General features: G+C 54.1%; 1 protein-coding gene across 1 annotated transcript in view; it reads left to right on the forward strand.

Annotated features, from left to right (window-relative positions):
* Window positions 1-14,400, forward strand: part of PITPNM3 (PITPNM family member 3) — a 90,284-nt gene that overhangs the window by 41,129 nt on the left and 34,755 nt on the right. Inside the window, exon 4 of the mRNA XM_079798971.1 lies at window positions 1,826-1,873. Coding sequence (XP_079655097.1) covers window positions 1,826-1,873 — 48 coding nt within the window. The remainder of the gene's footprint in view (window positions 1-1,825; window positions 1,874-14,400) is intronic.

A 14,400-nucleotide genomic window follows, 5' to 3' on the forward strand; every position in this document is an offset into this window, starting at 1 on the left:
ATGGGATGCCACCGGAGTGCCAGCTCTAGAAAGATGAATCTGGAGAAGCCAGAGGCAGAGAAAGTCAACAGACCAATGCCAGTGCCAGGGAGGTATCTGCTGAGGACAGCAGGTGCCTTCTGCTGCAGGTGGGTGTGCAAATCAGAAGGTGCGCCTCACTGGAAAGCAAGCGGGCGGCGACATCAGGGCCTTAAGGTTCCTGCCCTTTGACCCAGAAGTCTCCTTCAGTGGATGTCTTTTTTGTTGTTGTTGGTAATTCTCATCTGAAAATATTTTTTTCCATTGATTTTTAGAGAGAGTGGAGGGGAAGAAGGGGGAGAGAGAAACATTGATGTGAAAGAGACACATCAATTCGTTGCCTCCCACTCTCGCCCCAACTAAGAGTTGGGGATTGAACTTGCAACCCAAGTATGTGCCCTTGACTGGAATTGAACCCGAGACCCTCCAGTGCACGGGCTGATGCTCTAACCACTTAGCGACACCAGCCAGGGCTCAGTGGATGTACTTTAAGGAAATCACAGAAAATGCTGAAAGAGCTCCTATCACAAAGATGTTCATTGCAGCAGCAAGTACAATGGTGCAATTTAGACACTCCACCAATGGGATAATGTCAACGTCAACCACGATATATCATCTCAATAGCTGATTATGTAGCCATTGGAATGATGTTTTAAAGGTTTGGGGGCTATTTATGCTTCAACTTGAAGTACGGAAGGTGTATTTTATGCTTCTTTATCATGTACGATGCCTTCCATGAGCCAGCCATTGACCTATTTATTGGAAAGACAGAGCTAATCTGATGGGAGACACAGGAAGGAATGACATAAATGGGATCTGTGGTTTTCTGCCAGTGATGGGATTGTAAGGAACCTTTTCCTTATTAAGGTTTGTTAGTGTTTTCCAAATGTTCAGTAAGAAGCTTGTATTACTTTGTAATTATAGAAAAAGGCGCTCTGCATTAAAAGGAAGACGCTATTCTGAGAAGCCAGGACGGAGTTCTGTATTTGGGTAGCATGCGTCTGTGTGTCGGAGGAGAGGGGCTTGTTTCATTCACTTATTCATTTGACAAATATTGAGAAGCACTGTTCTAGGCCTGGGGCACCCCCCCCCCCCGTGAACAACACGGACCCCCACCCCCCACCCCCGCCGTGAACAACACGGAAATGCCCCCCATCGTGGAGTCGACGTCTCTCGTAGCGGGGTGGCGTGTTGAGGAGATTAGGAGGCAGACCCCACACCCCCCGTGACTGATTGAATGTGGGGACAAAAGAGGGAAAGGGTTGTGGCCAACGCCCAGCCGGGGGAGGAAGTGGTGCCTTCGCTGAGGTGGGGCCTTGGGCTGAGGCAGCGCCGGGACCCTCGCGGTGGCGTGGTGAGGGTGTGCGGCCCAGAAGCGTCCAGAGCTGATGTCCAGGAGGAGCAGGAGATCTGGATCAAACAGTTAGAAGAGGGGGCTGGACTAGAGGCAGACTTGGCCGTGGTCTGCAGGTAAGTAAGTGTGTAGGGGGCAGCGCCGGGGCAGCAGCTGCTGTATGGAGGTGGGGAGAGAGGAGGTGCCAGAGAAGAAGGCCCAGGAGGAAGGCGGCCACCCCCCTCCCCCGCCTTTGTCCCCAGGCAATGATGGGCATGCTTTGTCTTGCATGAAGAACCCAGAGCTAAGTGGGACTGGGGTGGGGCAGGGCCTGAGGGGCTGGGAGAGATGCCTGCCCACCCCCAGCTCAGGAGGGGGACATTGAGTGGAGGGGCAGAAGCAGCCATAGTGACCTCCCAGTGTCTGGCCAGCAGTGATGGGGAGGCCTGCTCATGGTTCTTTCTCTTTCTGCAGGAGAAGGGAGCGCGCCCTGCACATCCAGCGTCCTGCAGGAGAAGCAGAGTGAGTCACCCCCCCTCCCCCCACCTCCATCTTTCCTTTCCTTGGATGGGTCCAAGCTCCACCAGCCTGGGGCCTCTCTCGTCCACTCACGGACCAGGGGGTGGTAGGGCCTTCATCACCGTGTCTGTGGGCAGGATCAGAGGCCTGGGACCACTCTCTGCCCCATGAGCTGAGCCCTAGGTTCTGAGTCCCCCCCGCCCCCCACACACACTGGGCAGCTGGGCTTCAGAGCCAGAGGGACAGCCCGAGGCTGGGGCTGGGAGGCTGAGCCCAGCAGAGCAGATGGGACCTGGGAAAGCCTCGAGCGTTGTTTGCATGTGGGAGAGAGAGGAGGACGGGAATGGGGAGCAAGGCTCCCTGAGCCTTTGATACCGTCTCCTTCGGGCGACACAACTACCAGGAACCCCAGACGGTGACATGGTGTCCTGTGAGGGTTGTGCCAGGGCATGAGCGGTGCCTCCCATCCCTCAGAGCGATGCCTGCAGGGCCCGGGCCTCCCCAGGCCTTGTCCTCCTCCTTAGCGTACAGGCTCCTCCAGGCTGCTTCTGCCTGTGTTTTCTCCGGGTTCGACCAGGAAAGACTTGGTAAAGATGGCAATTTGCTGACAAAGTCACCTCAGGACATAGTGCCTGGAGGTGTGGGGTGACCTGGGTGGGCACTCTCTGAGCCACACGTCTTTGTTCTGGCAGTACTGAGTTTCCCACGAGGCTGGGGGCAGGGAGAGGAGCCTGTGTGTGTTTGGGAGGAGGACGTATGCTCAGAACTTCCCTTGCTTCTCTCTCCTGCTGTTTCGATCTGTGGTTGCAGCTTTGGGGGTGTGGGGAGGAAAAATAATTTCCCTTCTACCCTTCTAAGTTCTTGTAGCTGGACTAATGATGAAATGGACATGAAACAGATTAACAGAGAAAAAAATGACCAAATTGATTACATATGTACTCATAGGGGTTCCCTAAGGACACATTGGACTGAGGAGATGGAGGCAGGGGTCTGGGACTTCAAACGACAGGTAGGCAATTCACAGGTAGATGAGGAAGAGCAAACCTGTGGCAAACAAATGTTTGCTGGGCCCAGTGGGCCACGGAGGGGACTGTGCCGGCTCCTCCCTGTCCCACACTTGGTTCAGATTGTGCTGGGTGACAGCCCTCTTCCTGTGGGCAGGTTTTCTACCCAATTCCTTTAGTCAGGTGAGGGGGAGGTAAAGACTTTTTCTGAGTCTTTTGTTTCTTAAAAATAACCAGCTTAAAATAATATCTCAAAAGCCATATTTTGGGGTGGTAAACTCTGCTTTTCTTCAGGGGGCTCAGCCCGCTCTGCCCACCCCTTCCGCAGGCGCAAGCCTTCCGTGAGGCCTCCCTCCAACCTCTTCCGTCCCAGTGCAGGTCGGGTACCTGCAATGCCAGCTTCCCAGGGCCTGGCTCCAGCTCGAGGAGGTGCGCAGGCCTCCCGAGGAGCTTGCTATGGTCTAACATGCAGTGGCGATCCAAGACAGAGCCCTCAGGGCTGGGAGGCATAGCGTCTGTCAGGGGCACCCCAGACGCTGGCCACAGGGCACTTGCGGGGTGGGGAGGGGAGGGCAGTGCAGGGAGGGGTCACTTTCTCTTTCCTGTGTGCTCACCAAATGTAAGGGACTGAGCTCAGCAAGGTGAGGGGAGTGGTGTTAAAATGTACCCCGGGATTTTAACTTATAGAGGCGACTGAGTGACAAATCAGAGAGATCAATGCCATGAAAAACCTTATTATTTACAGTTCGCAAGTGGAGGGGCCACGCCACGCCACGCCACGCCATGCAGGGCCACGGGGGAAGCATACAGAGGTTTGGTCGGGAGGCAGGAGGAGGGGAAAGCCTGTGTGGAACCTCTTGTATTTTCTGAGGGAAGGAAGGCAGGGAAGAGGAAACCACGTAGGACTGGCTCGTTCCAAAAGTGTCTGAGGCTCCGGCCTCCAGGGCTAGTCTCTAGCCTGCTACCTGGCCCTGGGTCATTTAGGGCAGGGAACTATGGGCGTGGTGTGAGAGTTAGATAAAGGAGGTGGATCGATTGGTTTGCATATGACAGGCGAAGGCCAGTTTACTGTGTCCAGGAATTGGCACCCCCCCCCCCCAGATGTCTAAACAACATAAAATGAAAAGAACATGATTAATATGGGGATGTTGGGAACCTGAGAGAGGAAAAGGGCCCAGATCATTCCTTCTGAGCCTCTAGGACCGGAAACCACAGCCAAACCACAACGCCAGTCGAATCGACCAGATGTTTGGTGTCTTCTAGAACTGGCTCAGAAACATGTGTGTATAAGTTTATTTTTTCACCGTAAGTATAGATTGTGGTCAGAATTATGCTGCTTAAGGATATTATTTTTTTAAACATATTTTTATTGATTTTAGAGAGGAAGGGAGAGAGATAGAAACATCAGTGATGAAAGAGACTTATTGATCGGCTGCCTCCTGCATGTCCCCTACTGGGGACCAGGCCCGCAACCCAGGCATGTGCCCTTGATGGGAATCGAACCCAGACCCTTCAGTCTGCAGGCCGATGCTCTATCCACTGAGCCAAACCAGCTGGAACTGGGATATTCTTATTTAGTGGAGAATAACAGTAGGTGATGAAAGAATTCCGGAGCTGAAATGCTCGCTGAAGTCAGTGATTCCCAGGACAAACCTATTTTGACAGTGAAAAAACAGCAACACTGTTATATGTTTTTCCATTCAATTGGGAGGGCTGTTTTTTATTCCACAATTGCATCCTGCCTACAAATTTGTGCTTTCAAATACTTTCTCTTTTATAAAATGATGGAGGTAATCGACGGTGATTTGTTCATTTTGAATCCAAAAATTGGCAAAATAAAAGTCCGCGACCCTTAATAAAAACAGAATTACAGCAATGCCTGATGTTTACAATGTGATTTGCCATTTACAGTCACATCCATGTATATTATTGTAATTTCCACTGGGTTTTCAAAACCTCACTAAAAACAAGGTGGGAAGTGCCACCAATTGCCCTGGACCAGGAACCAGAAGATCTGGGGCTGGGTTAAATCCTGTGGCCTTAAATCCTAACATCTGGGCTTTAATGGGATTGACCTTGGGGCTGAGGCCCAGTTCCTTCATTTGCTCGCTGTGCCACTTTGGACAAGTTATCTAATGTCTCTGAGCCTCAGTTTACTCAGTTGTGGAAAGATGACCATAATGGCTACTTCCTAGATTTGCTGAGGGGGTGGAGATAATACACGTGGGTGCCAAGATCTGCACCTCTCACAGAGGAAGTGTTATTGGCGGGGTGCCTTCTGTGTCCCCTCCTGTAACTGGTAGAAGTGGAGCTCTTGCATTTCCTGAGGCTCCCCCGGGAGGACGAGATGTCGTGGAAAGCTTTATCGATGATGTAAGATGAAAGGGGTTCCCCTCCAAGGTCCCATCTCCCTCGGTCTTGCCTTGGACACAGTCCAGCTGCGTCTTCAGCAGGGCAAGGATTAAAGCCACTGCCCAGAGTTCCCGCTCCACGGTACAGCCCAGTCCAGTCTAGCATCTGGCTAGCTTAGCTTGTGTTCCCAGCTGCAGTGCATTGGGCGTGGGGCCCACAGGGCTGTGGGCCATGTGGTTGCTAAGGCCACGTGATGGGCTAGTGCGCGGGTGAGTGCAGGTCACAGAGCAAGAGAGTGCAAGGAAGCAGGAGAGAAGCAAGAGAGAATAAGAGAGAGAGAGAGAGAATTCCTTTGTCTGGGGATTAGGTATTCCCAAATTCTCAGGGGCTTGCATTGGGGTCCACCCTCCTAGCCAATGATCTTTCTTCCCAGGTTAGACTGACAGGCAAGCACCTTCCCTACTTCACCCTGACTTCATGGCCCATGTGCCCATTTTCCCCTCTGTTGACCCCTTTCCCCAGTGGTCTGCAGGGAAGGGACTGGCAGTGGTTCCCTGGGGAGCATGACGTTGCTGCTTCCTGGTGAAGCTGCCCAGATGACCATGCTGATGATGTCTGGCTTCCCCATTGCTTTCTTCCTATTATGAGTATTAGCTAGCTAATTATGACAGCGACAGAAGCACTTAATGGTTCTCACTTAGTATGGGCTTTTGGCTGAGCCCTGGCAACTGGAACGCCGGGCACAGGTGTGGGGATGGAGCTCATCACCTCACGGAGCTGTGTCTTTGACACTCTGCTGGTCCTGTGGCTGTCTCAGTCGTTACTGGCTGAGTGTTTCCTCATGAGTCTGAGTACCAGGGAGCCCTCATGAGTCTGAGTGCCACAGGAAGTGTGAGTGCAGGGAAAGAGGCCTGCCCCGGGCCATCTGCCCTGGCCGTGGCCGGGGGAATGTCCTAGAATCCTCCCTCCTTCGTGGCTACCAGGCGGCCCCAGCCTTCATCACGCCGTTGCTGTGCTTCTTATTTGGAACCAGACATGAGAAGTCCGGGGAGCCATTGTGTGTGTGGCTGGGTAGGGGCAAAGGAGAGAGAGAGCCTGGGTGGTGGTCCGGAGACCTGGGTCCCTCCCACTGACTTGCTGTGCAGCCTCAGCTCCTGCCTGTGGCCCGCCTTCCGTCCCGCCTCTGGCGCCCCCTGCACGTGGAGTCCCTTAGCTGCTCTGGTTTTCTGTTGCTGCCTCTTTGTCTCCTGGTTCCGTGGTCTGCATGTCTTTCTGTCCAGCCCTGTCCACGCCACTCCACGGCACAGCGGACACTGACAGAGTGCTTCCAGCCCGGCCGCCACTGTGCTGGGTGCGAGCCCTTCAAGGCACTAAGCATCTGCTCCTCGAACCTCATTCCCGAGCCTCCATCCAAAGGAAATGGTGCCATTTTTCACAAACCCAAGCTAGAAACATGGGGTCCTACTAGACTTCTCCATCTCTGTCACCTTCCAGAGCGAGATCAGACCCCTGAGAGCATCCATTCAACCTCCAGCAGATCTTTCCGCGCCTCCACCCCTCTCTGTCCCCCGTCCCTCCTCTAGCTGAGGCCACCACCTTCTCTCTCTCAGGCTGGTCCAGCCTCCCTCTGCTGCCTCCCTGCCTCCAGTCTCTCCCACTCCAGTCCTCCCTCCAGAGTGTCAGGGAGACCTTTACAGGAGACAGATCTGTCCTCGTGGCCCCTGCCATCCTCCTGCGACTCCTCGCCAGCCAAGGATGAGCCTCACCCCTGCTGACCCACTTCTTCACTATCCCATCAGCTCTCCCCCTTCCTGTCCGCACTGGCTTCTAGAAGGAGCGTGGAGACTCTTAAGCACAGTTTTCTCCTAGGCCAATTGGGAAGCTTGAGCATCCCATCCATCCCTGTGGAGGGGACCCAACCAGCCCCCTGGGCAGCAGAGTGTAGGAAGGACTGGGGTCCCAGAGCGATTCCTTGGGACCCAGCACTGTCGGTCCCTGCCTTCTCTGCCCCATTCACCACTGTCCGGATCAGAAACTGGGCCTCCCCTCCCTGCTGGTTCCTGCCATCATCTCAGAAGAGGCTGAGGGCGGGGCTGTTGGCTCAGTGGAGCAGTAACTCCTTCCTCTGCCCACCAGGCCCATCTCCAGGGAGGACCCTGGCTCTCCCGGAGGACACGTGGCCACCTCCCTCTCCCCCTTCCCATCTCAGTAGCTTTACAGAGTGCAGGGCGCTGTCCTGGCTGGTCTCTGATCTCCACGATGACCTGGGAGCTGGGAAGGGCTATGGTCATTACAAGCATGTCACAAAGGGAAGACAAAGATTCAGGGTCAATAACCTTTTGAGGAAGGTGCTTGAACCCGGTCTCCTCACTCCTCCACCTCCAGAGCTTGGTGCCATGTCTGGTCTGAGCTCCCATTTTCCTGCAATTTCTTCTTTCCACGGTCACCCCAGGTCTCTGGGGAAGTGCCCCCTTGTCCCCTGTGTCATGCAGGTGCCCCCTCAAGCGCCAGCTTCACTCCACCCCCAAACACCTTGGGGTGCAAGATGTGCACAGAAAAGTACGAATTGGAGGGGCTCCTTCTATCTCACCCCCACCTGATGGGGGAGATTCTAGGACGGGAGGACTTACTATGGGGCCCTCTGGTAGGACCTGACCCATGTGACCCACACTCGTGGTTGTCAAATGGCTTTCCCGGGGCCAGTGCCTGACATCGGAGGCGGGAGTGGCGGCAGCCAGCGGCTGCCCCAGATGCGGGAGGGTCTGTCCATGGCCACGCCTGCTCATTAGAGTGGGGTGCCCAGTGGGACTCCAACCTCTCTCTGTCTCCAGACCAAGACCCCACACTGGTCCCGACTGGGTCTCAATGGTTCCAGACTGACCTTGGTCTTCCTGCCCACCCAGTGCTGCCCTAGCCACCGAGGGAGCCTGGTTTGTCCCAGGCTGTGTCCTGACTGAGCGTGGCTCCTTCACCAGATTCACTGTCAGACGAACCTGCATGGTTGCCACAAAGGGACGTAGAGAGAAAATGGGGGTGTTCAGCATCATCTACCCCATCGTGGGGATGTGGTCTGACCTCATGCCCACAGCCAGGGGTCAGTGACCAGAGCTCTGAATGCTCCTGCACCCCCTCAGTCCTGGGGCCCCCTAGCTGCCCACACGGGCGTGGCACACAGAGCCCCTTGCCCACAGCTGGCCTCCCCACTCCTCTGCCTGGTAACTGGTGTCTTTTTCTGGCCTGTGTGGGCAGCTTGCTGAGCACAGCTGCAGACGAGCTATATTTAGCCAGCTTTAATGAGCTCAGGATGGCAGACATCCGCCTTGGGAGCACTTTTCTTGCGTGTGTGTGTGTGCGTATGTCTGTGCTTGGCATGGTCTGCTGTGGTGTGTAGGCACCTGTGTGCCCTGTGTGCCCATGCATTGGTGTGTGTGCACTGCGTGTACGTCAATGCATTGGTGCATTCATTTATACACAGATACCTGTGTGTCTGTGTGAGTCTACCCTGTGGTGTCTGTGCTCTGCTGGGGTGTGTACAGCTTCTGACACCTACAGGGGTGCAAACTGGAAACACATTATTTGTTCATTTATTCATTTGTTTGAAAATGAGTAGCTTTTGTGTGCCAGCACCTTGATAGCCTCTGGGAATAAAATAGAGCAAAGAGGACCCCCCCCCCCCCATTTCAGTAGAGGGACCGGCCTCTAGTGACCTGGCAGGGAGGGAGCCTCACTCCCCAGTTCTCCTCTGGGCGCCTTCCCCTGGCCACGCCCAGCCCAAAGCCAGAGTCTCCGCCTCAGGCCCTGGCTGGGCTGGGAGCTGGAGGGTGGGATGGGGGCAAGTGGAGACAGTCAGGCACAGCCCACAGACTTACACAGGAAAGAACAAGCTTTCCCTTCATTTTTCTAGACACCGATTTATAATGTTCACCCTGCATATCCATCCAGCTGTGCTGGGGAAACTCCCCCTCTGTGATTCCAGGGGCCTCTCAAAGCCCCAGGTGTCTCCCCGCCCTGCAGGAGCCATGTGGGGGGGCGGGGGGGGGGGGCGTGAGGGTGTGCGCCCTCCCCAGCCTGCCGGTCCCTTTGTCCTGGTCTGCAGCTCCTGGGGCCAAGGGGGGCCAGGCCCCCTGGAGTTGTTGTCCATCCCCCTGGAGTGGTGAGGGTACCCCATGTTGGGAGGGCACCCCACATTCGTCTCTGTCCTCCTCTCAGCCTGGGGTGGGGTGGGACTTGCAGCCCGAGAGCATCTGTTTCCTCAAACCCTTTCTTTCTGGGAACAAAGGCACTTTTGGAAACAAAGCGCATGGAGCTCAGCCACAAACCTCCCCAGAGGCAGAGCGGCCAGAGCCGGGAGGAAGCAGACAGTAACATCTCAGGGAAAACCACCCTGCTATGGGCGCCTTGAGAGAATTCTGAGTTTTAATCTGCCTTTTGCGTAGGTAACACACATGGTATAAAATTCTACAGGAACAAAATGTGACGAGTAGGCCTCCCTCTCCCGTCCCCCAGCTCACCCAGTCCCTCTTCCCGGAAGCAAAGGTTATGACGAGTTTCCTACAGACCATTCCAGAAATATCCTCTGCAAGCAGGAACATCTCCATAAATATTCATCGATCCACATTTTTACATATAACCCTCACAGATGGGAGCACCCAGTGCACCCCACTCTGCACCTTGCTTTCCTCAGATAATACATATGCATTGGGATTATTTTATTATCTCAACACATTTAGAGGCGGGGCTTTGCAACGGTATGTCGTATTTCAGCGTAATTTGTTTCTCCAGTCCCCACGTGGCGGGCACCGGGGGTTGCTTCATGTCTTTCATCTATATCATAAATAGTTGGCGATGGTTAGTGTTGTGCATGTGTCATGATGCACATGGACTTGGACCTGGTGGGTCAAGGGCATTGGGCATTTTGAACGACACCGGCACATTGCCCTCCACGGAGGTGGGACTGGTTCTCCCCTTCACCAGCAATGAGTGAGGGCTGCTTTCCCACACCCTGGGTAGCAGGGGGTTGGCAACTGCGAGTCTGAGAGGTGAGAACAGGCACTGTGGAGTAATGAGCGTTCCTCTAGTTTCGAGGTCTAAGGCTGAGTGCACCTTTTTGTAGGTTCAAGGGCCATCCCCAGTCCTTTTCCTGGAACCCACATTCATTGTGAGGGGATTGCCGGGGTGAGACGGAATGTGTGGGTTGGAGCAGAGGCGGCGGGGGGCGGGGGCTGACAGGGTCCTTCCTTCCAGGGACCACTCTGCTGGGCGGGCTGTGGTGTGGTGGCATTTGAATGAGTGACGAGAGCACCGCTTTCCTATCCCTCATCTTTGTGCGACATCGCTGCAGGAGGATGAAGGAGTCCTGGCCTAGTGACCTGGTTCAAATCCCTATCCCTTCACGTGCATATAGAGATAATTCACGTACCCTCTCTGAGCCTCCATGTTCTCATCTGTAAAATGGGGAGAGCACCCTGACTTCTCAGGATGAGTGGGAAGATTGCCTGAGACCCTGGATGACGATTAGCCACGCGGGACAGATCTTAAGAGGACTGCGTTTATTACAGGAGAGTCACCAGGAAAGGGGGCGCCATGCCCTCCTAGTGTCACGCTGCAGCACGCTAAGGGGGTCCTCCTGTGATTGAATATCTGGAAGCTTCCCCGGGCCTGGTTTGAGATGGTGACATTCCTGATCTGGACTGGGTTCCAAGAGGAGCTGCTCCCTGGAGCCATCCCCATGCTCACTTGGGGTGGCCAGCAGGTTTCCCAGAGGCAGGATCTGGACTCAAACCCTGGGAAGGGTCAGGCCATGGTCTGGGCTAGGGTCTCTGTGGGGGGCTAGTTGGCCCTCTGGGGTTGTGGCCTCATTAGCCAGGTGAAGCCAGGCTGACCGGATTGGGTTCTGACACTGAAAGGGTCACGGAGTCCGAGGAGGGACCTCAGTCTCGAGGTCCCCGAGCCTGGTTGGAAATTCCTGCCCTGGCGTCCCTGCTGGGCGGTCACTTACATAACTTGCTTGTGTAACCTGGTGATGGAGAACTCCCTCCTTCTTCAGGCCGGCGTGGGCCATTCCTGAACGGTTAAACATTCCTAGGTTGTGTGGAAGCTTGGAACTCTGCAGAGACCGCCACACCCCCTTTCATCCTGGCTCTGCCCTCTGCTCCTGGGACCCAGGCAAGGCTCTGCAGGGATTTACGGGCAGCCGCCAGGTCCCCTAGAGCCTGCGCTCCTCCAGGCGGCCCCCCCCCCCTTTCCTGCCCAGTTACTGGTCTGCAGCCATGCTGTCCAAGTGGCCCGAGGTGCAGGGCCCAGCAGGGATGCCCCTCCTCATGGTGAACTAAAGTCTCCGGTGCATGCGGCCTCAGAGGTACCTCTGGAGGTCCTATTATCCTGGCTCAGGCTGTTTGCAGCCTTTGGTCATGTGGCCGGGCGTGACCACGTGATCTAGGTCTTTGTCATGTGACTTGACCCTGATCGTGTGAGCCCAGGCACCTGCTAGATCCTTGAAGTCACTGCTGTATCTGATTCATCTTGGTATTTTCAGCCCTGACACAAATTTGGGCAATAATCAATAGAGTAGAAACCAGCAAGTGATGTCAAGTTTTTGTTTTTTTTTTAAGAGAGAGAGGAAGGAAAAGGGAGGGAGGGAGGGAGGGAGGGAGAGAGAGAGAGAGAGAGAGAGAGAGAAACATCCACGTGAGAGCCCAACATTGATTGTCTGCCTCCTGCACACCCCCTACTGGGGATCCAGCCCACAACCCAGGCATGCGCCCTGACCAGGAATCAAGCCTGAAACCTTTCAGTGCCTAACCAACTGAGCCACACCAGCCAGGGCTTGAGTTTTTTTTGTTTTTTTTTTTAACATTTTTTATTGATTTCAGAGAGGAAAGGAGAGGGGAGAGAGAGATAGAAACATCAATGATGAGAGAGAACCACTGATTAGCTGCCTCCTGCACACACAACCCAGGCATGTACCGTTGACTGGAATCGAACCCGGGACCCTTCAGTCTGCAGGCCGATGCTCTGTCCACTGAGCCACACCAGCTAGGACTCAAGTTTTGTTTTTTTTAACCCAGACACAGGATCGTAATTCAGTCAGTGTGTTTCATGTTTATTGGTTCCTTGCACAAGCATTTCTTTTCCTTGTTCTATTCCCTCATTAGCCTGCCAGCTCTGAGAGGGCAGGACATTTTATTTTGTTTGCAGTGTTTACATTTAGTAAAGGAGGGGCTGTGGCTTGCTTAAAATGTTCTTATCATCAATGTGACACATGCTTGTATTGTCTATTCAATAGAAACGTTCAGGAATAATTTTAAACTAAAAAAAAAAACATGGGCTCACTGGAGAAAAACTGGAAAATAGAGAGAAGTAGGACGTTAAAAAATATCACCCATTGTCCTATCATTTAGAGAAAACCATTTGTGAACATTTGGCGTGTTTCCTCCGAAAACACAGCCCCATCCACCCACCTCCCACCTAGTTTGCTGTTTCTCACAGGGTGGGGGTGCGGGGCCCTGTGGAGGAGGGCGGCCTGGAGTTGGGCTGGTGAACAGGTGGTGGCGTTTTAGTTGTGTTCTGTGGAGCCCCAGGGGCCGCTGAGGGGCAGGGGTGAGTGGAGCAGGAAAGTGAGGCTCTGGGCCCCCCATCCTGCTTCCACCAGAGCTGGTCCACTTTCATCTGTTTTGCAGATTGGGCTCCTAAAGAAAATTTCCTGGGATAAAAGATTCCCCTGTTTTTAAAGGTTTAAGGATCCTCAGAGGAGGGTCCCTTCTTTTCCCTGCTTTGTGCTGTGCCATTCACAGCAGGCAGAGCCGGGAGGCCTGGCGTTGATGCTCCCTGCGCGGGCCCCATGCATTCACCCGCACTCCAAGCTGTCCTGAGAGCTGCGCGCTCCCTTCCAGTTTGTCATTCTGCTCCTGTCCCCGCTCCCCAGTGCCCCCAGCCCTAGGTGTTCCCTTAAGTTCCCAGGCCAGTGACCCTCCTCAGCAAGCAAGGAAGTGGGGTTGACGAGGAACGGTGCAGGAGAACCTATCAGAGCTTGCTCCTTCCTTTGCTAAGGGCCCCCCAAACACGTGTTTCTTAATTTGCACCAGGACTCGTCCGGGAATCGACACCAAGCTCCCTAGTTGGGATCAATCGCTTTGAAGTCCAGGTGACCTTCGCCACCTGCAGCTCCCTGGTTCCTCTTCCTTCCTCATAGTCCCTCAAAGACACTCACCAATCGCACCTGCCGGTGTTGTTGGGGTTCTAGGGGGGAATTCTGCTGGGCCCGGAGGCTTGAACTCACGCGGGGCAGCGTGTCCTCATGCTTGGGCTCAGAATCTCTGACTGCCAGACTCGGCACCCCTCGTTCTGCCATGGTGTGGAGAGGCCGTCCAAGGTCACCCTCTGACTAGGGCATTCACTTCCCACCGGCTGACTCTTTCCATGGCCTGTCTCCTCCAGTGTGTGTCCCTCTCCATGTGGCTTACCTGGGGGCTCTGAGCCGCCTGCTTGCTGCTGCAAGAGGCTCTGCACCTCCCAGGTCTTCCCAGGTATATACACTGAGTGGCCAGACTATTATGATCTCTGAACACATGATAATCTGGCCACTCAGTGTGTGTGTGTGTGTGTGTGTGTGTGTATATATATATATATATATATATATATATATATATACCGTATTTTCTGGCGTATAAGACAACTGGGCATATAGAAGATTTTCCTGGGTTAAAAAGTCGTCTTATACGCCGGAAAATACGAGATATATATATATATATATATATATATATATATATATATATATATATATATATTAGAGGCCTGGTGCATGAATTTGTGCATGGGTGGGGTCCGGCCAGCCTGGCCAGGGGGAGGGGACATGGGCGGTTGGCCGGCCTGCCTGCTGGTCAAACTCCTGGTCGAGGGGACAATTTGCATATTAGCCTTTTATTATATAGGATATACACTGAGTGTCCAGATTATTATGCGTTCAGAGATCATAATAATCTGGCCACCCAGTGTATATCTCTTGCACCCACACCGAGCAGGAGAGCAAAGCCATTGGGTTCAAACACAAGATGGTTTAGGCCAGGGCCTGTGCTTCCACGCGCCCACAGAGGCTCAGGTGCTTTGTCCATGCATCTCAGGACATGCCCCACGGTCCCAAGCTGGGCCCAGCTCCACTCAGTTGACCCCAGGGGT

The sequence above is a fragment of the Cnephaeus nilssonii genome (genome assembly GCF_951640355.1).
Source record: "Cnephaeus nilssonii genome assembly, chromosome: 19".
Lineage (NCBI taxonomy): Eukaryota > Metazoa > Chordata > Mammalia > Chiroptera > Vespertilionidae > Cnephaeus > Cnephaeus nilssonii.